The sequence below is a fragment of the Lepus europaeus genome, chromosome 12 (assembly GCF_033115175.1).
Source record: "Lepus europaeus isolate LE1 chromosome 12, mLepTim1.pri, whole genome shotgun sequence".
Classification (NCBI taxonomy): domain Eukaryota; kingdom Metazoa; phylum Chordata; class Mammalia; order Lagomorpha; family Leporidae; genus Lepus; species Lepus europaeus.
In genome coordinates, this window is record NC_084838.1 from 37,002,532 (window position 1) to 37,029,162 (window position 26,631).

The 26,631-nt window shown below is 49.5% G+C and overlaps 2 protein-coding genes across 3 annotated transcripts in view; both read right to left on the minus strand.

The window, feature by feature from the left end:
• Positions 1-18,248, minus strand: part of TRMT10B (tRNA methyltransferase 10B) — a 33,640-nt gene extending 15,392 nt beyond the window's left edge. For both annotated transcript variants that reach the window (XM_062207932.1, XM_062207931.1), the window contains exon 1: positions 18,199-18,248. The gene's annotated coding sequence lies outside the window, so the exon portion shown is untranslated. The remainder of the gene's footprint in view (positions 1-18,198) is intronic.
• Positions 18,249-21,550: 3,302 nt separating this feature from the next.
• Positions 21,551-26,631, minus strand: part of FRMPD1 (FERM and PDZ domain containing 1) — a 47,132-nt gene continuing 42,051 nt past the window's right edge. Inside the window, exon 15 of the mRNA XM_062206962.1 lies at positions 21,551-23,975. Within this exon, the coding sequence (XP_062062946.1) occupies positions 21,619-23,975 (2,357 nt within the window). The 3' untranslated portion in view covers positions 21,551-21,618. The remainder of the gene's footprint in view (positions 23,976-26,631) is intronic.

Consider the following 26,631-nt stretch of genomic DNA (forward strand, 5'->3'; position numbering starts at 1 on the left):
CTCATTTTCACATTCTTTAGCAAATATATATTCAGCACCTCCTATTTTCAGCATCCTCCAGTAGAAACATCCTAGGAGAATGAGGGGCTAGCTAAAAAGTAGGACAGAGTGGCACAAAACCAGGCAGGAGTTTGTCTAGGCTCTAGGAGATGTAACAGAACTAGCTTTTTCAAATGATATATTCCCTCCCCTAGACCAGCTGAGTACTGTGGCAGCAGGGAGCCAGTGACCAGTGACGATGTTTAACATTCCTCAAAAGAGCCTGAGGTTGGAAAACATGGACAAGCACTGGTATAGCACATTTAACAAATGATGCCAAAATTTCAGCGGTGTTCAAAATCCCTGAGAAAGACAGTCACAAATGCTCTAGTTGGGGCTGCCGCCTGCAGTGCTGGCTGCTCCACTTCCAATCCAGCTCCCTGCTAACACACCTGGGGAAGCAGCAGAGGGTGACCCAAGTGTTGCACCCATGTGGGAGACCCTTAAGAAGCTCCTGGCTTCAGATTGGTCTAGCTCCAGCCATTGTAGCCATTTGGAGGGTGAATCAACAGATGGAAGACCTCTTTTTTCTCTACCTCTGCCTCTCTGTAACCCTGCCTTTCAAATAAATGAATAAAAAAGAAAGAAAAAAAGAAATGCTCTAGCCTATGGTCAAGTGTCACAGACCAAGAATAGTGTGGCCATTGCCATGATCTTCTGAGTCACACTATTATAGGGAAACTGCATCCTTAAAAATATGTCATATGATTCATGTATATGGTTAAAAAACAAGGTCTTTTATAATGAAAAGTGATGATCCTCACCCCCACCCCTTCACCTCTACGGGCAACCGTGGTTAACCGGTTGTCTTTCATTCTTCTCGTAACTAACACTTTAACCTGAAGTTGTGCTTATACCATTACTTCTTTTTTTTTTTTTTTTTGACAGGCAGAGTGGACAGTGAGAGAGAGAGACAGAGAGACAGAGAGAAAGGTCTTCCTTTGCCGTTGGTTCACCCTCCAGTGGCCGGCGCACCGCGCTGATCCGATGGCAGGAGCCAGGTGCTTCTCCTGGTCTCCCATGGGGTGCAGGGCCCACTTGGGCCATCCTCCACTGCCTTTCCGGGCCACAGCAGAGAGGTGGCCTGGAAGAAGGGCAACCGGGATAGAATCCGGTGCCCCGACCGGGACTAGAACCCGGTGTGCCGGCGCCGCAAGGTGGATGATTAGCCTAGTGAGCCGCGGCACTGGCCTCCATTACTTCTTGATTCATCAGCTTTGAATTCATTTGCCCCTGATATAAACATAAGAACTGAAACCACTTAAATCAACCCCCTATTATTTCCACTTCTCTACATGTTATCTTGCCCTAAATATTTTCTTTGATATAATTTTACATACAGCAAATCACAAAATCATAGGGTACAGTTCAGTTTGTGGAGGGGGTGGTAAAACATACTAGTGTGGTGAATTTTTTTTTAAGATTTATTTATTTCTTTATTTGACAGGTAGAGTTACAGACAGTGTGAGAGACAGAGAGAAAGGTCTTCCTTCTGTTGGTTCACTCCCCAAGTGGCTGCAATGGCCGGAGCTGCGCTGATCTGAAGTCAGGAGCCAGGAGCTTCCTCTGGGTCTCTCATGCAGGTGCAGGGGCCCAAGGACTTGGGCTCTCCTCCACTGCTTTCCCAGGCCACAGCAGAGAGCTGGACTGGAAGAGGAGCAACCGGGACTAGAACCAGTGTCCATCTGGGATGCTGGCACTGCAGGCGGAAGATTAACCTAGTATGCCACGGCACCGGCCCCCTAGTGCGGTGAATTTTGAAAAAAGCACAGGACTGATGCTATTCATATTCTCATCAAGATATAAAACATTTCTATCACTCCCAGAAAGTTCCAGTTCTTTTTGCATTTTCCACATTAATGCCCACCCTGCCAAAGGCAGCCACTGTTCTGTGTTCTACATCATAGATTAGCTGTGCGTATTATAAAATTTCTCATCAATAGACTAAAATATGTACTATTTACAATGTGATTTCTTCCCCTTTAGCAAGTTTTTTTATTACTGGGCAATTCTATTGTATGACTAAGCCACACTTTATTTTCATGCAGCTAGACATTTGAGATTTTCTCCAATTTGAGGATATTTTGATAAAACTGCTATGAACATTCTCGTACAACTGTTTTGTGGACATGTGTTTTCACATCAACTGGCTAGGAAGCTAAAAGTAGAATTGCTGGGTCACAGGATAGGTGTATATGTAACTCAGGAGAAACTACATCAGTTTCCTGAAGTATAGTGCTATTTGAAAGGCAGAGACAGAGACAATGTCTGCTAGTTCACTCCTTAGATGCCCACAACAGCCAGGGCTGGGTTGGATCAAAGCCAGAAGCTAAGAACTCAATCTGGGTCTCCCACATGGGTGGCAGGGACCCAAATACTTGAGTCATAACTGCTGTCTCCCAGGGTGTGCAGTAGCAGGAACTGGAAGAACGTTATTGGGCATTGCCTAAAATAGTCCCTGACAACATGGTGCCTGGTGGATGTGGGGGGGGGGGGGGGGTGTGTGGGTGTCTGTGGCCGCTGCAGTTAAACCACGTGAGATTTGACCACCTGCAGGGATAGGTCCGATTTAGTTCCAGACACGTGGACAGTGCATGATCCCTATACCTCACTTAAGATGCCCCTGTGCATGGTCCACCCATGCTTGCGTGACCTTTTCACTGATTGGCTCCCCTACTGCACATATCTTTCTTAAGCTTTATAAGCCTGCACATTTCCTCAATAAAGTAGTTCCTGCTTCGACAGAACTCACGGGTGCTTGCTGCGGTGTGCTTGACCTGTCGGCCTTACCTCTCCCGTTCGCCTTGTCAGGGAGTGCTTGTACTGTCCCCTGCTGGTCAGGGGCCAGCCTCAGGCTTAAGACCCCAACAGAAGGTGAACCCAAGCACTCAAATATGCAATGTGGGCATCCAAAGCAGCGTCTTAACTACTGTGCCAAACGGTCAGCCCTACTGTATCTTTTTTTTTTTTTTTAGTTTTTTAAAGATTTATTTGAAAAGCAGAATGACATAAAAAGTGAAAATGAAAGAATCTTCCATTTGCTGGTTCACTCTCCAAATGGCCACAATGGTCAGGGCTGGGCCAGGCCAAAGCCAGTAGCCTGAAACTCCACCCAGGTCTCCCATGTGGGTGGCAGGGGCCCAAGTACTTAAGTCATTATCTGCTGCCTTCCCAGGTCCATTAGCAGGGAGCTGGTTTGGAAGCATGGCAACAAGGACTTGAACCAGCACTCTGAGATGCTGGCACTGCAAGCAGCAGCTTAACCCACCGTACCACGATGCCAGACCCTGTGCCCTTTTAAGAGACAGAGAAAGATACAGAGATCACTTCATCCACTAGTTCACTCTCCCAAATGCCCCCAGTGCCTGGGGCTGGGCTAGGCTGAAACCAGGAACCAGAACTAACTCCATGCCTCCAATATGGGTGACAGGAGCTCAGCTATGGTTCACAGTAGCATGAAGCTGGAATCAAAACCTAGAGCTAGGAGTCAAACCCAAGCACTGTGACATGGAACACGGACATCCCAACCGGCATCTTAATCACTATGCCAAATGCCTACACTGTACCGTACCATTTTATACAGCTGTGAGCAGTGTATGAGAATTCCACATGGCCCCTATCATAGCAAATCTGCTGCTGTCAGGGTCCTAAACCTTAGTCGCCTTTTTAAAGAATTTTCATTTACTTATTTATTTGAGAGGTAGAGTTTATAGACAGCGAGAGGAGAGAAGAAACAAAGGTCTTCCACCCCCAGTTCACTCCACAAATGGTCACAACAGCCAGAGCTGGGCTGATCCAGAGCCAGGAACTTCTTCCAGGCCTTCCATGCGGGTGCAGGGGACCAATCACTTGGGCCACCTTCCACTGCTTTCCCAGGCCATAGTAGAGAGCTGGGTTGGAAGAGAGCAGCCGGGACTAGAACTGGCAGCACTGCAGCAGAGGCTTAGCCCACTATGCCACAGCACCAGCCCCATTAGTCATTCTTGCAGAGTACATTGTTATGTTTTCATTACACATTTCACTGACTGATGATGATTCTGAACACTTTCTCATGTTATTTATTAGTCACTTGTAATGTCTTTGTGAGACACCTGATGTCGTGTGCTCACTTAAGCCTTTTAAGTTATTGAACTGTAGACATTTATCATGTATTCTGGATACAAGTCCTTTCCAGATACATTTAGTGGAACTATTTGCTCTCAGTCTGTGACTTGTCTACCCATTTTCTTAACATTCCCTTTTCATGAGCAAAAGCTTTAAATTTTCATCAATTTATCATTTTTTCTTATATATGCTTTTTGTGTCCTCTAAGAAATCTTTGTTTACTCCAAAGTTTTAAAAATATTCTGTTCCCTTCAAAAGTTTTATTTTTTTTTTAAAGATTTATTTATTGGGGCCAGCACCATGGCTCACTTGGCTCATCCTCCGCATGCGGCGCCAGCATCCCATATAGGCACCGGGTTCTAGTCCCGGTTGCTCCCTTCTGGTCCAGCTCTCTGCTGTGGCCCGGGAAGGCAGTGGAGGATGGCCCAAGTGCTTGGGCAGCTGCACCCGCATGGGAGACCAGGAGGAAGCACCTGGCTCCTGGCTTCGGATCGGTGCAGCGCAGCGCCGGCCATGGCGGCCATTTTGGGGGGTGAACCAGCGGAAGGAAGACCTTTCTGTCTCTCTCACTGTCTAACTCTGCTTGTCAAAAAAAATAAAAAGATTTATTTATTTATTTGAAAGGCAGAGAGACAGAGACAGGAGCTCACCCATCTGCTGGTTCACTCCTCAAATGTCTGTAAAAGGCCAGGAGTGGACCAGGCCAAAGGTAGGAGTCTGGAACTCCATCATATAGGTCTCCGATATGGGTACAGGAACCCAAATACTTCTGCTGCCTTCCCAGGCACATAAGCAGGTAGCTGTATGAAGTGGAGCAGCTGAGACTTGAATCAGTCCATATGGTATGTCATTGTTGCAGGGGAGACTTAACCACGGCACCACAAAACAGCCCCAAAGTTTTATACTTCCAGTTTTACATTAAGGCCTATACTCCAAATTAATTTCTTAATTAATCAATTAATTTGAGAGACACAGAGACAGAGCTACCATCTCCTGGTTCACTCCCCAAATTCCTGGACAACAGCTGGGGCTGGGCCAGGCTGGGAACTCAATCCAGGCCTTCCATATGGATGGCAGGGATCCAATTACTCAAGCCATCACCACTGCCCCACAGGGTCTATATTGGCAAGAAGCTGGGGTCAGGAGCCAGAGCTGAGCATCAGTGCCAGGTACTCTGATAGAGAACATGGGCATCTTAACCAACAGGCCAATCACAGCCCCTCATTTTTGTGTCTGGCATTTGTAGAAAAGACTTTCTTTTTCAGCTGAACTGGTCTGGAATTTATATATTGCAATGAACTTGTCCATTTTATCTAAACTGACAAATTTATTAAGATAAAGCTACTTACAAATATCATCCTTTTGAGGACAGTTTCCAAGATGGAAGAATAGGGAGAGAGCTTCCTGCTCTAGTCTAGGGGAAGATAGATTAAAAAAAAGTAGAGAGAGTGCAATCTTAGGGAAGAGATAGGGAGAAAACAGCAGAGAAAATCCATGCAAATTAGAGGGACACTGTAGATCTATGTGGAGGGTAAAGACACACACAACCCAGGACCCCAGCAGCCGAGAGCCTCAGCACCAGTTTGGGAGAATGAGGTGAGGCCAGACTGCAGCAGCCCACCCACTGGCAATAAAGCTGTGGGAGGAGCCTGGCATGAGTCTGGCATGAGCCCTGTGGAGGATAGTGTCCCTGCCAACCTTAAGAGAAAAAAGGGGGTGCATTCCTCTCTCCCTGACCACCTGGCACCAGTGTCCTGTAACTAGCCAAGAGAGGGTGGGCACCATTTTGGACATATGTAACAGCTGCGCCAGCTTGTGTCCATGTGCCCAGCAAACAGCCAACAGGAGATGCCCGAGTATGACTGGGAGAACTGACGGGGGCTTGAGTGCTTGTGACTGTGGGAGCCTTGTGTGCTGCGACTGTGAAAACACCATGGCTCCCTGTGATAGAGCAGGGTGTGGCTGGGTCTTTGGGCAGTCACTGTGGGCAGCTTCACATGCTCAGGACTTCCTGATTCCCTGGTGAGGGTCATTGCTGAGGGATCCGTGTTCACACCAAAGACTGCATGGATCATTTGTGTGGTTCTTGTGGTGGCATGGATGAAAACTACTCCCTGGGGCTAGTGCCCAGGCACTGGAGGAGAGTAGGTAAGCATGAGATTATGCTAGCAGAGCTGAACAAACCTCCCCTGTGATTACAACAAAAAGAGAGTGATTTATCACACCCAACTTGGGTGTCACATTGGACACTCCCCTCACTCTGGAGCACTGAACAGAGCTCTCTGACCACATTCAACACACGCCTCTGGGTAGTCACTGAAACAGTGGACACTCCACTACGCCAGAGAGGCATAGTCCAAAGATAAAAACCATCACAGGGAAAAGGGAAAAAAATAAAAAACACCAAGTATCTCCAAAATGTCTAATAATAAAAACAGTAATTCAAGAAACAAGTATGAGAAAGACAACATGACACCTCTCAAAGAACACAATAACACTTGAGTACTAGAACGTGAACATGAAGAGACTGAAGAAATGCCAGAACAGAATTAAAAAAAAAACTGATTGTAGGATTGCTTAGAAATAATCACAAGTGGCCGGCACTAGGCTAATCCTCCACCTGTGACGCCGGCACCCCAGGTTCTAGTCCCGGTTGCTCCTCTTCCAGTCCAGCTCTCTACTGTGGCCCGGGAAGGCAGTGGAGGATGGCCCAAGTGCTTGGGCCCTGCACCCCATGGGAGACCAGGAGGAAGCAAAAAAGAAAAAAGAAAGAAGTAATCACAAGCAAATCCGTAAACTACAGAAATCCGTACATGACATGAAGGAAAAATTTTCCCATGAAATTGAGATTTTAAAGAGAAATCAAAACAAAATATTGGAAATGCAGAATTCAATAGAACAAAAAATGCAGTGGAAAGCTTTAACAACAGACTCAGCAACGTGGAAGAACATCTGAGTTAGAAGACAAATCTCTGGAAAGTTTACAGTCAGGCCAAAAAAGAGGAAGAAATTAGAAAGCTAAAAAAAAGTGTTGGAGATTTATGGGATACCTTCAAACAACCCAACACACAGGTCTTAGGAGTTCCTGAAGGCGTGGAAATAGAGAATGGATTAGAAGGCCTTTTTAGTGAAATATACAGAAAACTTCCCTAATTTGGAGGAAGAAAAGGATGTCCAAGTACATGAAGCACACAGAACTCCTAAAAGACACAACCAGAAAAAGCTCTTCAGCACGACACATTGTAGTCAAATTCTCCACAGTAAAACAGAAGAGATTCTCAAATGCACTTAAGAGAAAAGCCAGATTACTTTCAGAGGATCTCTAATTAGACTCAGAGATGACTTCCCCTACAGGCTAGAAGAGAATTGAGAGATATATTCCAAGTCTTAAAGAGAAAAAAAATCTGTCAACCCAGAATACTATACCCTGCAAAGCTCTCATTTATGAATGAAGGTGAAATAAAGACCCTCCATAACAAACAGAAATTGAAAGAATTTGTCACCAGCCATCCAACCTTACAAAAGATGCTTAAGGATGGGCTACACACAGAGACACAGTCATCACTATGAAAGAAGGTGAAGGCAGAAAATCTCTCAATAAAAGTACACAGGAAATCCAAAGTAAACATAGTAATATTTACAGAAAAATGGCAGGGCCAAGTCATTACTTATCAATAGTCACCTTGAATGTAAATGGTCTCAGCTCTTCAGTTAAAAGATACAGAATGGCAGAATGGATTGAAAACAAAACCCATCTCTTTGCTGCTAGAAGAAACACATCTCACCAATAAAGATACACGCCGACAGAAAGTGAAAGGATAGAAAAAGATATGCCATGCAAACAGAAACCAAAAAATAGCTGGTAGAGCCATCCTAATAACAGGCAAAATAGAGTTTAACAACAACAACAACAACAACAAACTATTAAAAGAGATAAAGAAAGGCACTACATAATGATTAAGGGATCAATTCAACAGGAAGATGTAACTATAAATGTATATACACCTAATTATATGGCACCTGGCTATTTAAAAGAAATGAGAAGGGATCTAAAGGGTGACACAGAAACTAATACAATAGTAATGGGGGACTACAATACTCCACTTTCAGCAATGGATAGATTAACCAGACAGAAAATCAGCAAGGAAACAACAGAGTTGAGTTAAGCGACACTAAGATCAAATGGACCTAACAGATATCTATAGAACTTTCCAGCCTACAGTTGCAGAATACAAATTCTTCTCACCAGTGTATGGAGCTTTCTCTAGGATTGACCACATGCTAGGCCATAAAGCAAGTCTCAGGAAATTAAAAAAAATCGAAATCATACCATGCATCTTCTTGGACCACAATTGGAATGAAGCTGGAAATCAACAACTCAGGAATTTCTAGAACACACGCAAACACATGGGGGCTGGCGCTGTGGTGCAGTGGCTTAACGCCCTGGCATGAAGCGCCGGCATCCTGTATGGGCATCGGTTTGAGACCGAGCTGCTTTACTTCTGATCCAGCTCTCTGCTATGGCCTGGGATAGCAGTAGAAGATGGCCCATGTCCTTGGGCCCCTGCACCCACGTGGGAGACCTGGAAGAAGCTCCTAGCTCCTGGCTTCAGATTGGTACAGCTCTGGCCGTTGCGGCCATCTGGGGAGTGAACCAGCGGATGGAAGACCTCTCTCTCTCTCTGCCTCTCCTCTCTTTGTGTAACTCTTTCATATAAATAAATAAATCTTAAAAAAAAAAAAAAAAAAAAAGCAAACACGTGGAGACTGAACAACATGCTCCTGAATGAAGATCATTGAAGAATTCAAGAGAAATAAAAAAATTTCTGGAAACAAATGAAGATGACAATACAACATATCAAAACTTATGGGATACAGCAAAAGCAGCGTTAAGAGGAAAGTTTATAGCAAAATTGGTGCCTACATCAAGAAACTGCAGGCCGGCGCAGCGGCCTCAATAGGCTAATCCTCCGCCTGCAGCGCCAGCACACGGGGTTTGAGTCCCAGTCCGGGCGCTGGATTCTGTCCCGGTTGTCCCTCTTCCAGGCCAGCTCTCTGCTGTGGCCCGGAAGTGCAGTGGAGGATGGCCCAAGTGCTTGGGCCCTGCACCAAGGGAGACCAGGAAAAGCACCTGGCTCCTGCCTTCGGATCAGCGTGGTGCGCCGACCACAGTACACCGGCTACGGCAGCCATTGGAGGGTGAACCAAGGGCAAAGAAAGACCTTTCTCTCTTTCTCACTGTCCACTCTGCCTGTCAAAAAAAAAAAATTGGAAAAGCATCAAAAATAAATGCGCTATCAATGCATCTCAAGGACCTAGAAAAACAACAGCAAACCAAATCCAAAATTAGTAGGAGAAAAGAAATAATTAGAGAATAAACAAAATTGAAACAAAAAACAAGAACACAAAAGATAAGCAAAATGAAAAAGTTGATTTTTTAAAAAAATAAACAAAAGTGACACACCATTGGCCCAACTAACCAAAAAAAAAAGAGGAAGAAGACCAAAATCAATAAAACTAGAGATGAAAAAGGAAATGTCAGACACCAGAGAAATAAAAAGAATAACCAGAAATTACTACAAAGAGCTGTATGCCAACAAATCAAGAAACCTAGAAGAGGGGCCAGCACCATGGCGCACTAGGTTAATCTTACACCTGTGGCGCCGGCACCCCATATGTACACCGGTTCTAGTCCCGGTTGCTCCTCTTCCAGTCCAGCTCTCTGCTGTGGCCTGGGAAAGCAGTGGAGGATGGCCCAAGTCCTTGGGCCCTGCACCCGCATGGGAGACCAGGAGAAGCACCTGGCTCCTGGCTGTGCTTGTATTCTTCATTGTGATAGTACTAAAGATTACTTTAATAGTGTTTGGTGTGACTTGTGGTATAATAATATTAATTTTCTGGCAAATAAGTGATATTGTTAAGTATATATTAAGATAAGTAGTTACGTCAAGCTAAGTAATTCAGTAATTGTGAAGTCAGCTATATTAAGTTTAATTATTGATATTATTGTAGTGATATTGATAAGTGTGTTAAGTAGTTAAGTTAGGTGACCAGGCCAAGTAGTTATGTTAAGTATAATTATGTTAAGCATGTTAAATGGAAAAACTGATAAGCATATTGATACTGATGAGTATACTGATCCTAATAACTAAGCAGTAGAGCAGTGTGATAAACCCCTGGTGTGTCCCCGGTGTGTAAGCAATAAAAATCCTTCATTGGAAAGGCAACCTTGTCTCCATGTGTTCCTTTCTTTCCCATGACTGATAAGTCGTCCGTTGCACTTGCTGCTGTTGAGCTGCGTGTCAGTAAGCACTCGCGACAACAGGGGATCCAAAAGATTCCACTAAGAGACTATTTGAACTCATAGAAGAGTTTGATAAAGTGGCAGGATATAAAATTAACACACAAAAATCCATAGCCTTTTTATACACAAACAATGCCACCACTGAGAAAGAACTTCTAAGCTCAATCTCATTCACAATAGCTAAAAAAAAAAAAAAAAAAAAAAAAAAAAATCAAACACCTTGGAATAAATTTAACCAAGGATGTCAAGGATCTCTACCATGAAAATTATAAAACATTAAAGAAAGAAATAGAATAAGATACAAAAAAAAAAAAAAAAAAAGAAAAAAATCTTCCATGTTCAGGGATTGGAAGAATCAGTATCATCAAAATGTCCATACTACTGAAAGCGATTTACAGATCAATGTGATGCCTATCAAAATACCAAGGACATTCTTCTCAGATATAGAAAAAATGATGCTGAAATTCATATGGAAAGCTTATACAACAAAAACAAAGCAGGAGGCATCACAATACCAGATTTCAAGATATACTACAGGGCAGTTATAATCAGAACAGCCTGGTACTGGTACAAAAACATATGGATAGTCCAATGGAAAAGAATAGAAGCACTAGAAATCAACCCATGCACCTACAACCAACTTATGTTTCACAAAGGAGCTAAAATCAATCCCTGGAGCAAGGACAGTCTCTTCCACAAAGGGTGCTGGGAAAACTGGATCTCTACATGCAACAGTATGAAGCAAGACCCCTACCTTATAGCATACACGAAAATACATTCAAAATGGATTAACAACCTAAATCTATGACCCGATACCATCGAATTATTAGAGAACACTGGGGAAACCCTGAAAGACATTCACATAGGCAAAGAGTTCTTGGAAAAGACCCCAGAGGCACAGGCAATCAAAGTCAAAATTGACAAATGGGATTACATAAAATTGAGAAGCTTCTGCACTGCAAAACACACACTCAGGAAAGTGAAGAGGCAACTGACAGAATAGGAAAAATTATTTGCAAACTATGCAACTGATAAGGATTAACAACCAGAATATATAAAGAGCTCAAGAAACTCAACAACAAAACAAACAACCCAGTTAAAAAATGAACAAGGGATTTAAACAGGCATTTTTCAAAAGAGGAAATCCAAATGGCCAACACACATGAAAAAATGCTCAGGATCACTAGCCATCAGTGTTAAGAAAATGGTGCAGTCTTATCTATGGCGCGAAATATACCCTGACACCATCTTAGGCTCTAGCCCCCGCTGCCATTGCTGGAAGCCAGGTGGCCACATGGCCCCACCACAGGTGTCAAGCTCCACTCTCATCCTAATGGGATTCGCTGCTCCTGCTTCCCTGCTTGCCCTCCAGCAAAGTTTTAAAAGGACCTGTTCCTGAACACATGGTTCTCTTCTCTACTGCTCTCTACTCTCGCTCTCTCTTGATCACTCTCTTCTCTCTGCTCTCTCGTTTCCTCTCTCTCTGTCTCCTATACTCTCTTTCTCCTTCCTCGCCCCTTCCCTATGGCCTGCTGAAATTTGCCCCAATAAACCCTTTCCCTTACTCCAGTGTTTGGTGTGATCTTACAATCAGGGAATGCAAATTAAAACCACAATGAAGTTTCACTTCACCACCATTGGAATGGCTTTCATACAAAAATCAACAGCAAATGCTGGCACGATGTAGGGGAAAAGTTACCGAACCTACTGCCGGTGGGAATGTAAATTGGTACAACCACTGTGGAAGACAGTAGGGAGATATCTCAGAAATGTGAATACTGAATATACCCAGCCATCTCACTCCTGGGAATTTATCCTAGGGAAATGAAATCAGCATATCAAAGAGTTATCTGTACCTCCATATTTATTGCAGCTCAATTCACAATAGCTAAGATATGGAATCAACCCAAACATCTTCTACTGAAGATGGGATAAAGAAATTATGGCATATGTACACTATGGAATACAACACAATGGTAAAAAAAAAAAAAAATGAAATCTGGTCATTTGCAACAAAATGGATGAAACTGGAAAACATCATACTTAGAGATAAGTCAGTCCCAAAAGGACAAATACAGTATGTTCTCTTTGATCTGTGATAACTAATAGCGTACCTAAAAGGTAATGTATAGAGGGCCAGCGCTGTGCCATAGCAGCTATAGCTACCACTTGCAGTGCTGGAATCCCATATGGACACCGGCTTGAGTCCCGGCTGCTCCATTTCCAATCCAGCTCTCTGTTAGGGCCTGGGAAAGCAGTGGAGGATGGCCCAAGTCCTTGGTCCCCTGCACCTGCATGAGACACCTGGAGGAAGCTCCTGGCTCCTGGCTTCAGATCGGCTCAGCTCTGGCCGTTGCAGCCAACTGGGGAGTGAACCAGCGGATGGAAGACCTCTCTCTCTCTCTGCCTCTCCTTCTTTCTCTGTGTAACTCTTTAAAAAAAAAAAAAAAAGGTAATCTATAGAAATCAAATTGAATCTTTTGGAGATGCAACAACTTTGAACAGCCCTTGTCTCGACTGTTGAGGAAGTTTATTTTTTCACACTATTTGTCGAAATCTTAGTATAATCATATATGTATAAAGTTAATTGAAAAATGGATCTTAGGAAAAAATGAGAATGTGAATAGGAGAGGGAGGAGGAAGAGGGGTGGGAGTCTGAGTGTTTTATTCGTGTTTGTTGTTTAAAAAACTGGAGGCTGGGTACAGTGGGAAGAATTGTTACCGGAGAAATTGCAGGGTTCTTGTCTTCGCGCAAGAAAGAATTCAGGCGTGAGACAGAGAGTAGTGGGAGGTAAAAGTAGCAAAGTTTATTAGGGTAGGGACATCCGTAAAAACGGATGGGCACCTCTCCAGACAGGACCTGAGAGAGAGTGCCCAGCCTGCATTTAGGCTGGGGTTTTTAAAGAAGTAGGTCTTTATCTTCACATGCTTCCACCTGGAAAGAAAGACTGATAAGAAGCTTCTTCCTGTGGAAGGTCTGAAACAAAGGACTTTATGGATGCAAATGTTATCAGACCTGAGGAAGGGAGCAGGGTGTTTTGAGATGCAGATGCTGGGCTGCACCTGGGAGACTGAGGAAGATTTGTCAGGCAGGAAGCAGGAGGGGGTGAGGGCCTCCTGCCTGGCAGGTTATCAGGTAGAAGGGGGCAGGGCAGGCAGGATGCGAAATCTGGGCGCCTCCGCCTGGCAGGTTATCAGGTAGAAGGGGGCAGGGCAGGCAGGATGCGAAATCTGGGCTTCCCCTGAAACCTTGTTAGGATGACTTTGAGATGCAGATGCATATAGATGTCTTCTGTTTGGGCCTGTCACACACACATAAGCTCATAACTGACTTCCTACCTAACAGAATCACTATGTTCCTACAGTTGTACTTATGAAATGCATGAAGTTTGTATTCCTTAAATAACAGGTTTCTGAAGGAAAAAAAATATCCTTTTAGTATCTGTAGTACCTATAGTGACATCCCTGGGTCTGTTAGGTAGGAAGTCAGTTATGAGCTTATGTGTGTGTAACAGGCCTAAGGAGAAGACATCTATGTCCAGCATATGCATCTGCATCTCAAAGTCATCCTGACAATGTTTCAGGGGCAGCCTGGCCCTTGCATCCTGCCCTGCCCCCTTCTGCCTGACAATCTTCCACAATCTCCCAGGTGCAGCCTAGTATCTGCATCTCAAACACCCTGCTCCCTTCCTCTTGTCTGATAACATTTGCATCCATAAAGTCCTTTGTTTCAGACCTTCAAGAGAAGTTTTTCTATTTACATCCAAAAAGCCCTTTGTTCCAAGAGGAACAGAGGTGGGGAAGCAAGACCCATCTCTTTAAAAACCCCCAGCCTCAACTGGACTGCGCTGCGCGCTCAGCTCTCTGCATCTTTGCTGAGCCGCCCGCCTGGCCTGGCCAGGTGTACTCCACTCACCCATGCAGCCCCGCTCTCCCCCAGTCTGAGCGACTGGGCACTCTCTCTCAGGTCCTGTCTGGAGAGGTGCCCATCCATTTTTACGGATGTCCCTACCCTAATAAACTTTGCTACTTTTACCTCCCACTACTCTCTGTCTCACGCCTGAATTCTTTCTTGCGCGAAGACAAGAACCCTGCAATTTCTCCGGTAACAGGTCCATTATTAACATTCATACTTTGTGTCTTTCTCATTAATAAAATTTTTCCCATGATCTGTCCATTTAGGGGCTTATCATTTTTTTAAAATTTTAGTGATTTTTTTCTCTATTGTTTCTTTTCTGCTTCATTAAAATCTGCTATTTTTTTTGCTTACTTTTTTTTTCTTCAATTTTTTTCTTCTTTCCCCCCAGCTTCTTAGGATTATTGATTTTATAAACTTTTTTTAAAACATGAGTACTTTATATTTTAAACCATAAATTTCCTTCTATATGCTATTTTAGCTGCATACCATTAAATTCTGACATCTTGGGTGATTCACTACTTATTACTATGAAACAAATTACCCAAAACTTAGCAGTTTAAAAAACAATCTGGGATGTACACAGTGGTTAAGATGCTTCTGGGGACACCAGCTTCCATACTGGAAAGCCCATGTTTGAGCCTCACTCTGCTTCAGAATTCCACCTTCCTGCTAAGTCACATCCTTAGGAGGTGATGGCTCGAGTATCTGCTCCCCGCCACCGACACGGGAATCTGGACTGGGTTCCCAGCTTCTGGCTCAGGCCTAGCCCAGACCTGTCCTGCCCCAGCTGTTTGCATCAACGGATGGGAGATCTGTCTTCCTGCCTCTCAAATAATAATTGCGTTCCCACCATCCACATGGGAGACCAGGAGTGAGTTCCTGACTCCTGGCTTCAGTGCTGCCCAGTGTGGGGGTTGTGTGGGCATTTAGGGAATGAACCAGTGGATGGGAGCCCTGTCTGCCCCTTCTATGTGGGATGCGGGTTTTTTTTTTTTTTTTAAAGATTTGTTTTATTTTTATTTGAAAGAGTTACACAGAGAGAGGAGAGGCAGAGAGAGAGAGAAGTCTTCCATGCACTGGTTCACTCCACAGTTGGCCATAATGGCCAGAGCTGCGCCAATCCAAAGCCAGGAGCAAGGAGCTCCTTCCGGGTCTCCCACGCGGGTGCAGGGGCCCAAGGACTTGGGCCATCCTCTACTGCAATCCCAGGCCACAGCAGAGAGCTGGATTGGAAGAGCAGCAGTCAGGACTTGAACCAGCATCCTTATGGGATGCCAGCACTTCAGGCCAGGTCACTAACCCGCTGTGGCACAGCGCCAGTCCCAGGGTTGCAGATTTTCTAAGCAGTGGTTTACTTAACTCACTGTGCCACAACGGCCACCCCATGTCTTTTTTTTTTTTTTTTTAGATTTTGAAAGTGTTGGAGCAGAGAAAAACAGGTCCTCCATCCACTGGTTCACACCCCAAATGGCCAACATCCAGGATGGGCCAGGCTGAAGCCAGGAGCTTCTTCCAGATCCCCCACATAGGTAACAGGGACCAAAGCACTTGGCCCATCTTCTGCTGCTTTTCCCAGGCCATTAGCAGGGACATGGAGCAGGGACATCGGACATGGAGCAGACAGGACACAAACCCGCACCCATATGGGATGCCAGTATTGTAGGAGCTGGCTTTATCTGCTGTCACAACGCTGTTCCTGCTGCACAACACCAGCCCCACACCATATCTTTAACAAACAGTACTCTGACCTGTCACAACTCTTTCTTTAGAGGACGAAACAAACTATAAAGCCAATCGCGAGTCATCTGGATTTTTCTGCATTTAGGCATTCACAAATGAAATGAAAACTTTAGCATGAATGGATTCAGTTAAATTCATTTTATTAGGGTGAGAAAAACACCAATTTGTTAAATGAATGCTACTTTGCCAATAGCCACGTAGTCTCTTCTACCTGTGAACTTCGCAGCACTTTGTAGTTTTATTCGTGTCTGACCATTTAACCACTCAACACTGAGGTCCTCCTCTGTGGCAGGCCTTGCTGGGGAACGACTAGGCAGTAATGCATGTGGATGTCTCTAAGGAAAAGGGAGCTAGGAGAGGGGTAGCTTCAGGAGCTGACAGCTGTCCATTGTTTAAAAAATTGGAAAGGGGCAGGCGCTGTGGCATAGCAGGTAAAGCCCCACCTGCAATGCCGGCATTCCATATGGGTGCCGCTTCAAGTCGCAGCTGTTCCACTTCCGACCCAGCTCTCTGCTGTGTCCTGGAAAGGCAGTAGAAGATGGCCCAAGTTGTTGGGCCCCTGCTCCCACATGGGAGACATGGATGAAGCTCCTGGCTCTGGATCAGTGCAGCTCCGGCTGTTGCGGCCATCTGGGGAGTGAACCAGCGGATGGAAGACCGACATCTCTCTCTCTCTCTCTGTAACTCTCTCAAATAAAATAAATCTTTTAAAAAGTAAAAAAATTTAAATTGGAGAGCCAGAGTTGATCATTTCTCTCGCATCAAACTGAATTCTTTTGCAGGAAGGATTGTGAGATGTAGGTGTCTACATTCACCTACACACTCAACAACTCCCAGCAGTGTTGATGCTTACTGGACTGCACTGGATTTTAGCCCACCACGCCCTTGCCCCGTTTCCCCTTCCTGGTACTAAGCCTCTTTAAATTCCTATAGTCCTTGAGGATATTTTCGGACCAGGAACCGGGGTGCAGTGACCTTGAAAACTTACTAAAGACGACCCCGCCCACTGCCTCCAGGGTCTGTAACACAGCAGACTGGCCACTCCTGAAGGCACGCACCATCTCGTTCCCGTCTTTGTCCCCCTGCTCATCAGCACAAGGCCTGGCACTAAACGGGAGCTCAGAAAAATGCTGAGAGGCAAGCTGGGCACCACGGGAGCACGGACCTGCTGAACTGATGTGGGCCGTCACCTATGCCCGACCTAGCACTTCCTTATTCGAGAATCTTTTCTGAGCCTCCATCACAGGCCCAGCGGGGAGAGGCGGAATTAAGAGTTACTAAGTACCTAAGTCAGAGCACCTGCCCAGGACCTGGGGCTGGCATTCACTCTGCTTCAGGGGATTCCAATCATCGACTCAGCCTGGATTACAAGCCCTCCCAGGGAGCAGGGGAGGAAGAATTCACCTGCACTCCCCAGTATGCGCAGCCTCAAGGGCTAAGAACTTTCCAGATGTTTGACAGTCACAACCCCCTTCTGCTTAGAAGCCGGCAGGGCTCTCCGTTTCGCTTACAGTAAATAACCCAAACCCATACAAAGGCCTGCCCAGGCCATTTAAGTCTACCTCCTCCAGCTGTCTCCCTGCGCACTCTCGGGCCCACCTGCTTTTCCCCAAACACACGCACCGCGGGGCCTCTACGTTCGCGGCCCCGCATTATCTCACTTCCTTTTCGTCCGGCCCTTCCCCACCCCCACAAAGGACGCCCCTTCCATACCGTGCGGGCTGGGGTAATAATCGTCCTCCCCCACCTCGGGCCCACACATGCCCAGACCCTTCGAGTCCAAGCCCTCCCCCCCACGAAGGCGGCCCCCGCCGGCGCCACGCCCCAGGACGGAGCAGCCGGTGTGCCCACGTCTCTCTCCCCCTCACTCCAAGCCGCAGCCCCCCGCGGCCCGCTCCAGGCCTCTCGGCCCCTTCGGCTCTGGAACACCCCGACCCCAGGCCCGAGACCACTCAGCTCCCGCCGGGCCGCCCGCGGTGAGGCAGCCAGGGGAGGCACCGAGAAAGTGAGGAACCGCGGGCCACCTAACCGAGAACCGCTGCTGTCCGAGGCCGGACCTCGCAGCCCTCGCCAGCCCGAGCCCCAGCCGTACCTAACGCCGTCACCTCCTGCTGCGGCCGCGGCGAGCAGCGCGATGCAGTCTGGCCCCGCCCCCACGTCACTTCCGGTTCCTGTCTACGGCCCCGAATGGCATCTAGGGAAATGTAGTTTTCCACCTGAGAGCTCGGTGGGATTGGGACAGAGCAGAGGTTTCGGCTTCCGTTTTCCGCGGAGAGAGCCGAGCCGCGGCCCGCTTCTCTGAGCCTCGGTTTCCCCGTTTGTTAGGTTACAGTCGCAGTCCCTGGGAGACCTTACAGACTCTTGTAGGCAACCTTTATTGGCTGTCAGGTGCTGGACGTTGCGCTACTGGGATGAAACCAAGACTGGGACCACTTTATCCCGCGCCGTGAGGGGCTTGGCCACCCACAGGTGTCCCCGCGATCAGCACGGTGCAGGAGCTGACACGGCCTTTACCTGAGCACACGGCCCCCTTCTCCGCCACCTGGCTGTGCAGGCTTGCCACAGAGATGTCCGGGCTCTGGCGGATAAGGGGTCTAGCCTCTGGGCACTCCCCTTGCTTCGTGTCCCCGCACGTGTCATCGGGGAAACTGAGGCTGGGAGACGCGAAGCAGCTGGTCCAGCCCTAGGCCTGACAGACTCGCAGCCACGCCTCCCTGTTCTGTGGCTGAGCTGAAACATCTCCCTCTCTAGAAAGCAGAGCCTGGTTGGATCCCTCCTGGATCTCTGAAGCTTCTCTCCCGAGCTCCTGCCCGTGCTTCGGACACACCCAGGACCTTTCTTAGTGTTTGCATGGCTGCTGTCCCATTCTTTTGGACCGCAGCCTAAACGTCCCCTCTTCAGAATGGCCTTCCTCGGCCACCCTGTGTCGCACTGGCTCATTCCAGCCCTCTCTTGGCCTCTTCGTTTTTAGCAGCACCTCTCAGTCCGGAATGGATTTTCCTGTGTCGGTCCTACTAATTGGGAGTTCTCTGAGGAGACTGTGCCATGTTCATGGCTGTATTCCCAATGCCGCCACATAGTAAATCTTTGCTGACACAGTACAGGTCTCTTTCTCTCTCTCTCTCTCTCTCTCTCTCTCTCTCTCTCTCTCTCTCTCTCACCAGAGAGAAAGAGGGAGAAAGAGAGAGTGCTCCAATCCAGTATTTCATTCTCAAATGCCTGCCACAGCTAGGGCTGGGCCAGACCAGAGCTGGGAGCTAGGAGCTCAATCTGTGTCTCCCATGTGGGTGGCAGGGACCCAGTTACTTGGGCCAACACTACTGCCTCCCATTAGCAGGAAGCTGGAATTGGATTTTCTCCATTCTTGACACATCCAAATTCTGCCTACAAAACCCATGGCCTGACCCCTCACTGAACACATACTTAGCATATTAGTTCTAATTAATGCTGCCTCCACAGGATGCCTTCCATGATTACTCCTCTGCCCCCGGCTGTAGAGATGAAATCAAAATGGAGTAAGTGTTGCTAAAAGCTAACTGCGTGATTTCCCGCTTCTGTAAAGATCAGTCTTGCCTGCTTGCTAACGGCTATCTTGTGAAACTGTGTGGCGCAAAGTCCAGGGAGTGATGTTTGGGGCCAATTCCAGGAACGGAGAAAAGGCCCAACCCAGTGTTCTAAGATTAGAGACTTGTGCCTCACCACGTTTATCTTACAACTACATCCTGGGCCTGGTAACTGCATGACAAGAAGTTTCAAAACTGAGCCCTAGTGGACAGAATGCTATATGAATCTGTGTAACTCGCTGTTGAGGGCCGCACTCTGGTGAGAGCTGTCGGTCCTGATCGGTTGTTTCGCCTTTCAAATAAAATGTTAGTGTGTGACTGTCGCTAGCCTCTGTAACATTCTGTTTCAGTGAATGAGTGGATGCAACACCGGTCCCCAAATTATTTCTGCCTCCTTTGCGCTCCCATGGCCCCTTATCTGTTCTCGTTGGCACTCTGAGCACAGCGTGCCTTATGTTGCAAATCTCTGTGTGTCCTCTAATCACCAGGAGCTCTTCAAACTAGGATTCTCACCCCATTATTTTTATGCACCGTCCTGCATGAGGCACCAGCTGGCACGGGAGCACCACCAATGGACGCTGAGAGAAAGGAGTCCTGTGGTGCGATGGGTGAGTGGGGAAAGGAAGGCGGGCTGTAAAACACAGCCGCTCCTCAGTCAATAACCACGGGCTCTCACACCGCGGCCAGGCAGCCGTCCCTGCCACCTCACATGCCAGGCTCTGCGTCTCAAGGCAAGGGTCAATGGCGCAGCGCCCCCTGCACCTCACTGTCTCCATAAGCCGCACTGGTGGTGTGCATAAGAAAACGCACACGAGCCCTGGGGAGTGGAGCCACAGGGGCAGCCCTGAGCTCCCAGCTGGCCAGGGCATGAGAGGGACAAGGGGACCCCTTTAGTGAACTCTAGGATCCCAAGGGGAGCCACTACACCACCTCTGGCCCAGAGAGGCCAGGGGGAAAGGCCCCCAAGGTGGTCTTGAAATGTTTCCCTGGCACCTGACAACAAAATGCAGGGCGAATTTCAGACCGGGACAGGCATTCCATGAAAGCTGAGGGTCGGGACCAACACTCACCAAGCGTTTCCTGGATTGTCTTTACTACATGCACAGCCTGTGACGTGGGCACGGGTTAGTGTCCTAGTTTATGCGGAGAAAACGAAGGCACCGAGAGGGTAAGTAGCTTGTCCAAGGTCCACCAGGATTAACTGGGATTAACGGGCTCCAGTGAGATTAGTGAGAAAGGAACCAAATAGATTTCTTTTGCTCTAATATTACCCTTAAAAAGGCAACTCTAATTCTGGGATTTAATATTTAAGTGTATTTAAAACAGAAACAGGGTGCAAGATTCAGGGGTGCAATCTGGGAATAAAGTGTAGAACACGCCTGCCTGTGGGATAGAGGCACCTGCTGCCACCTGGTGGCCACCTATGCTTGCTGCAGAGAGGCCCCCAAGACTAGCAGGCCTCCCGGAACTTGGGAAGGTGGAATCTATCAACTCTTACCTGTGCGCACTGCAAAGGTTATCGTCACATTGGTGTGACGTGAGAAGTCAAGGCTGCTTCTTGGCGACCTTCATTTTTCTTCCCTCGTCCCTGGCTCCTTCCATATCCACTGTGTCCACTCCTTAGATGGTGCACACTTGCTAGTGGCAATCTGTTCATCTATACTGCAGGAGGCCTGTGGCACCCTGACAGGGGCAGGGACTCACCTTGACCTGTAAACCCCAAATCCCAGCACAAGCCCTGACCCAGAGGCAGTTACGGAGGGCAGGTTTGTTGAATGAATACCAAGGACTGCTTTTGACTCAGACTCATCACCACTCTATGAGATTCAGGTCAAGTTTATTTGAATACTCTATATAGTAAACATTTGAGGGGGGTGGCAGGGGACCGGAAGGGCTGTGTCCAGAGCGGTGTCCAGGGCAGGCAGGGGGCCTCCTCGCAGTGGATGGGCTCACAGGGCGGTGGACGCCCGGAACTTCTGGGTCAAACAGAACACGGCGGCCGTGAGGGCCGTGCAGTGGCGGGCCAAGAGCTTCACGCTCAGGTCGTGGTAGCCCCTCTCGCAGGTGAGTCTGGCAGCCTCCACAAACTGGTGATAGGTGTACACCACGTCCCTCAGGTTCCCGGCCGCTTCCCTGTGCCGGCCGGAGCAGCGGCTGCAGTCCGTGAGCTGGAAGCACAGGCCGGCCAGCTGCACCAGGTGCTGGAAGGTGTCGCGCACGGCCCCCTGCATCTCTTCGGGGGACTGGTCCATCCTGATCACGTGCTGACAGCTGGACAGCAGCTTCTGGGAGCCCATGCAGAGGCGGCTCCGGCTTTCGGAAAAGTGCCAGGTGCACTTCTCCGGGGGGTGCTTGTGGCCAACCCCCCAGGAAGCTTCTAAAATGTCTTGCAGCTCCAGCAGGCTCTCCAGGAGCCGGATGAAGCCCTCCGGGGTGCTGGCAGGAGTGGCTCTCAGCTGCCTCAGCGCCCTGGAGCAGAACTCCGGCCAGATGTGGCTTTTCCTGGGCAGGGGCGCGGTGCTGCAGCTGTGGGCCCGGCCAGGCCTCCAGGGCAGAACCAGGCGGCTTCCTGCAGAGGGTGGTGAGGTGAGGGGGGCTGTGGGGTGTGCTGCCGGGTCCCTGTCTTCTTCCTCCGTCTCGGGCTGCAGGCCACGGAAGCACGTGGCGTAGGAGAACTGACAGCTGCATTGCTCCATCCCGATCCTGGGGCCCACGGTCTCATTCAGGCCTGCAAACCCCAAAGCCGTGGCCATTCTGAGACTGGTGGAGACTTCGGGATGGCTCTCTGGGGCAAAGCACAGGAAGGAGTTCTCGGCGGCAAGGCAGACGCTGGACCGGTCCTCTGCGCTTTCTGGCAGGGGGCAGGGGTTTGAAGCTTCTGGGCGGGGCTCCCCTGGAGGGCGGGGCTCCCCTAGAGGGCGTGGCAGTGGCTTTGGCAGCGCAGGGCCAGGATTATAGCAGACTTGCTGAGCTTCGTCCCTTGGGGCTGTGTCTTCTCTCGGCACGTGGTTAAGTGGCTCTGCCTTGACCCCCACTGGAGGGAAGGCTGAGGGAACGGTCTGCTCCCCAAGTAAGAAATCAGGCTCCAAATCTAACTCCACCAATAGTTCTTGTTCCTGGGTCTGGCAGGCCTGGCCGGGGGTTTTTCTGCTTTGTTCCAGGGGGTGTCCCGGGGGAGGCAGTGGGGTCTGCTCCACACCCATCCCAGGAGGCTCCAAGGGGAGGGAGGTCATCACCCCACCAGCCGGGGCCTGTGGCTCGGTGTGTGACACGGAACCCTCAGCGCCACCCGAATCCCTCCCAGCTTCCTCCCGAGATCCGCTGGTGCCATCTTTGTTCGGAACCCAGCTGTCACTTCCCGAAGACGGCTGTCCTTGCTGCCCCTCCTCTGCAGGGATCGGGCTCATGTCCCCTGCCGAGCTGATTCCCCCTTCGTTGCTCCCAGGCCCATCCCTGGCAGGCCGCGATGGCCCTGGGTGCCGGGGGCCCGCTTCTTGCCCGTGATTCGTACAGGACGAGCCCAGGCCCGCTTCCAGCCGCAGCCCTGCCAGCTCGCAGGTGTCTCCCTGAGGGCCGTTTGGCGGTCCTGGGCTGCTGGCCGGGGGCACTCTGTCTGGGTTAGGGGGGCCGCTGTCCCCGGGCTCCTCGCTGAGCTCTTTGGGGGCACTGCTCGGTGGGGCCTGAAGCGGAGGGAAGGTTTGGCAAGGTCTGGTCTGTGCAGTGTCTGGGCCAGGAAGCCCCAGGTTAGAACAGCAGGGGGCGCCCGCGGAGACAGTTACAGGGGCAGCCCCGGAGTTCTCTTTCTGAGCGGGGTCAACCCGGAGGCGAATGGCAGAAATGGAAGACACGCGGGAGTCGATGACCGACTTGGTCTCCATGGTCTCGGGCTCCATCTCCATGATCCTGGACGCGGGGTTCTTGTTCTTGGTCTCCCTGAGCGGCGCCAGCAGCCCCAGGGCCTTGGTCTCCAGGAGGCCCGGCTCCCCCTGCACGTGCTGCAGGGAGGACACGGTGGGCGAGGGGGCCCCCAGGGCGAGGTAAGGCTCCCTGTCGTAGTAGCACACGTCGTCTAGGCTCTCCAGGGAGGCCGCCGGCGCCAGGGGGAAGGAGACCTGCGAGGTATACTCGGTCTGCAGGAGGGACCGCCTTTTCCTCAGGCTCTTGGGGTACTTCTTCAGCCCACCCCTTCTGCTCGTCTCGCTGCCGCCGGGCCCGGGGCGTGCGCTGTCTGCCGAGCTGCAGGTGCCGGCCTCACCCTGCGCTCTCGGGCCACTGGGTTCTGCGGCAGCAATGGTGGCTCTGGGCCCTGGGAATCAAGAGAGGAGAAAGAACATTAATAAACAGACAGGCAGGGACAGAGCTTCGGGCTCAGGACTTGGGCTTGTCTGGGTTCAAACCCCGGCTGGGCCTTGTTACCCAGGCAAGAGAAATCTCTTATTTAAATATATACTTTTAAAGTTATTTCTTTATTGAAACATTTATTTGAAAGGCAGATAGAGAGAGAGAGAGAGAAATATCTTCCATTCACTGGTTCACTCATCAAATGGCCACAATTGCACCTCCTGGGCCAGGCAGAAACCAGAAGCCTGGAATGCCATCCGGGTCTCCCATGTGTGTGGCAGGGGGCCACGTACTTGGGCCATCTTTTGCCTCCCCAGGCACATCAGCAAGGAGCTAGATTGGAAGTGGAGCAGCTGGAACTTGAACTGGCGCTCCCATGCGGGAGGCTGGCTTAAGCCCCTGCACCACAACACTGTCCCCTGCCACGTGAAACCTTGATCCCCTCCATTTCCTCACTGGAAGGATGGGGACAATAATTGCGAGAGAGTTTGTTTTTGTTTTTGGTTGCCCAAGATCTGCTTCATAGTCTTTTGTCACAGTACCCCAACTTCCTTTCAGGGAAGTCACCTCCTACGGGAACTATGAATGAAGTACCTGCCTACCCCAGCCAAGCCGTCAAGTTCATGACCCAGGCACTCAGCTTGGCTCCCTGTGAAAAAACATGGTATCTAGTAAGACCTTATGTCCTGGTGAGACCCCCATAAAAAGGCCCTGCCTGGGGCCGGCGCTGTGGTGCATTGGGTAAAGCCGCCTCCTACAGTGCCGGCATCCCATATGGACGCCGGTTCAAGTCCCAGCTGCTCCACTTCCAATCCAGCTCCCTGTTAATGTGCCTGTGCAAACAGCAGAGGATGGCTCAAGTGCTTAGACCCTTGAACCTACGTGGGAGGCTGAAAAGAAGCTCCTGTCTCCTGGCTTTGGATCAGCCCAGTACTAGCCTTTGCAGCCATTTGGGGAGTGAACCAGCAGATAGAAGATCTTTCTCTCTCTTGCTCTAACTCTGCCTTTCAAAATAATAATAATAAAAAAGTGTTTTAAAAATAAAAAGGCCCTGGGGCCGGTGCTGTGGTGTAGCAGGTAAAGCCGGGGCCTGCAGTGCCAGCATCCCATATGGGTGCCAGTTCGAATTCTGGCTGCTCCACTTCAGATCCCAGCTCCCTGCTATGGCCTGGAAAAGCAGTAGAAGATGGCCCAAGTCCTTGGGCCCCTGCATCCACATCAGAGACCTGGAAGAAGCTCCTGGCTTCAGATTGGCATAGCTTTGGCTGTTGCGGCCATTTGGGGAGTGAACCAGCAGATGGAAGACCTCTCTCTCTCTGTCTCTCTCTGCCTCTCTTTCTCTCTCTGTGTAACTCTTTCAAATAAATAAATAAATACATAAATAAATAAATCTTATTTATAAATAAATAAAAAGCCCTGCCTGAGGTCTCTGCTGTGTCCCCCTGCACAATGGCTGGCCCGAGGGGCAGGGAGGGCTGTTGGTGGGGTTCTTCGGGGGGAGCAGTGAAGTCCGGCCATGGTTTCTGGCCAATGACTAAATTCATTCCCGTAGCAACAACTGCCGGGCACCGTGTCCTGGGCACACGATGATGAAAGAAAGACACTCTGAGTGCCCGCAGCGGGGGGAGTTCTCAGGAAGGAGAGCCATTCGCACTGCGCCACACCAATGCACTCACAGAATCCCAGGCACTGACTGTATGGTGCTGGAGGCAGGTGTGGCAGGGATGGCCACAAGGTCTTGGTCTGGCCCGGGAAAGTGGGGAGCTGCTCCCCAAGGCAGGGCACGTCCTTGGGCAGACGGCGGGGCCTCAGCGGCCGAGGGAGGACAAGGCGAGGCGTGTCCGGGGCGGAAGGAGCAGCACGTGCAAAGGCCGGAGGTGGCAAAGAGACTGGCGCTTTGGCAACATGGCAAGGAGATCTGGTCTGCGTGCCCGGAGTGCAGAGAGGCCTGCTGCACAGCGCCCACTGAGGAACTGGCCTTTCTCCCATGAGCGAGAAACCAGGGTTTCCCGTGGGGAAACCACAGGAAGGAGGGCAGGAGCAGGGAAGCAGAGAGCAGCAGCAATGGGCTGTGGCCGTCCCGCGGGGCACCCTCAGGGTCCAGGGGCTGCTCCCCAGCACCGCCCCTTCACTCTTCAGCCAGTGTGGGACTGTGTGCGTGTGTGTATGTGCGTCTGTGCCCGCAGTGGTCCTGTGCGGACAGACCCTCCGCACGCTTTGTGCAGGAACACACAAAGAACCTGACAGACAGGTGGCCAACAGACCTTCTGCCTCCTGAAGTCACAGTCCCTTGGGCCCCAGAAGGCCTTGCAAGGCCACCTACAACCTGTCAGCCAGGTTCTTCTTGCTTCAAGGTCAACAGGGACACAGCCACTCCCTCCGCTGGCACGCCTGTCACACCCTCCTGTCCATCTTATTCATCCCATAAGGCTCAGTCACCAACTGTGTCTGGGAAGCCTTCCCCAAGCCCTCCTGCCTCTGCCTGCCCCCGGGTCTCTGAACCTCCCTGCAGCCCTGGCTGGAAGCTGTGATGCTTGTCCATCCAGCTCTACCTCCTCAAGGGTGGACAAGGACCCTGCCTCACTCGGGGCTCTTCCTGGGCCTGGGGGGGGGGGGGTCGG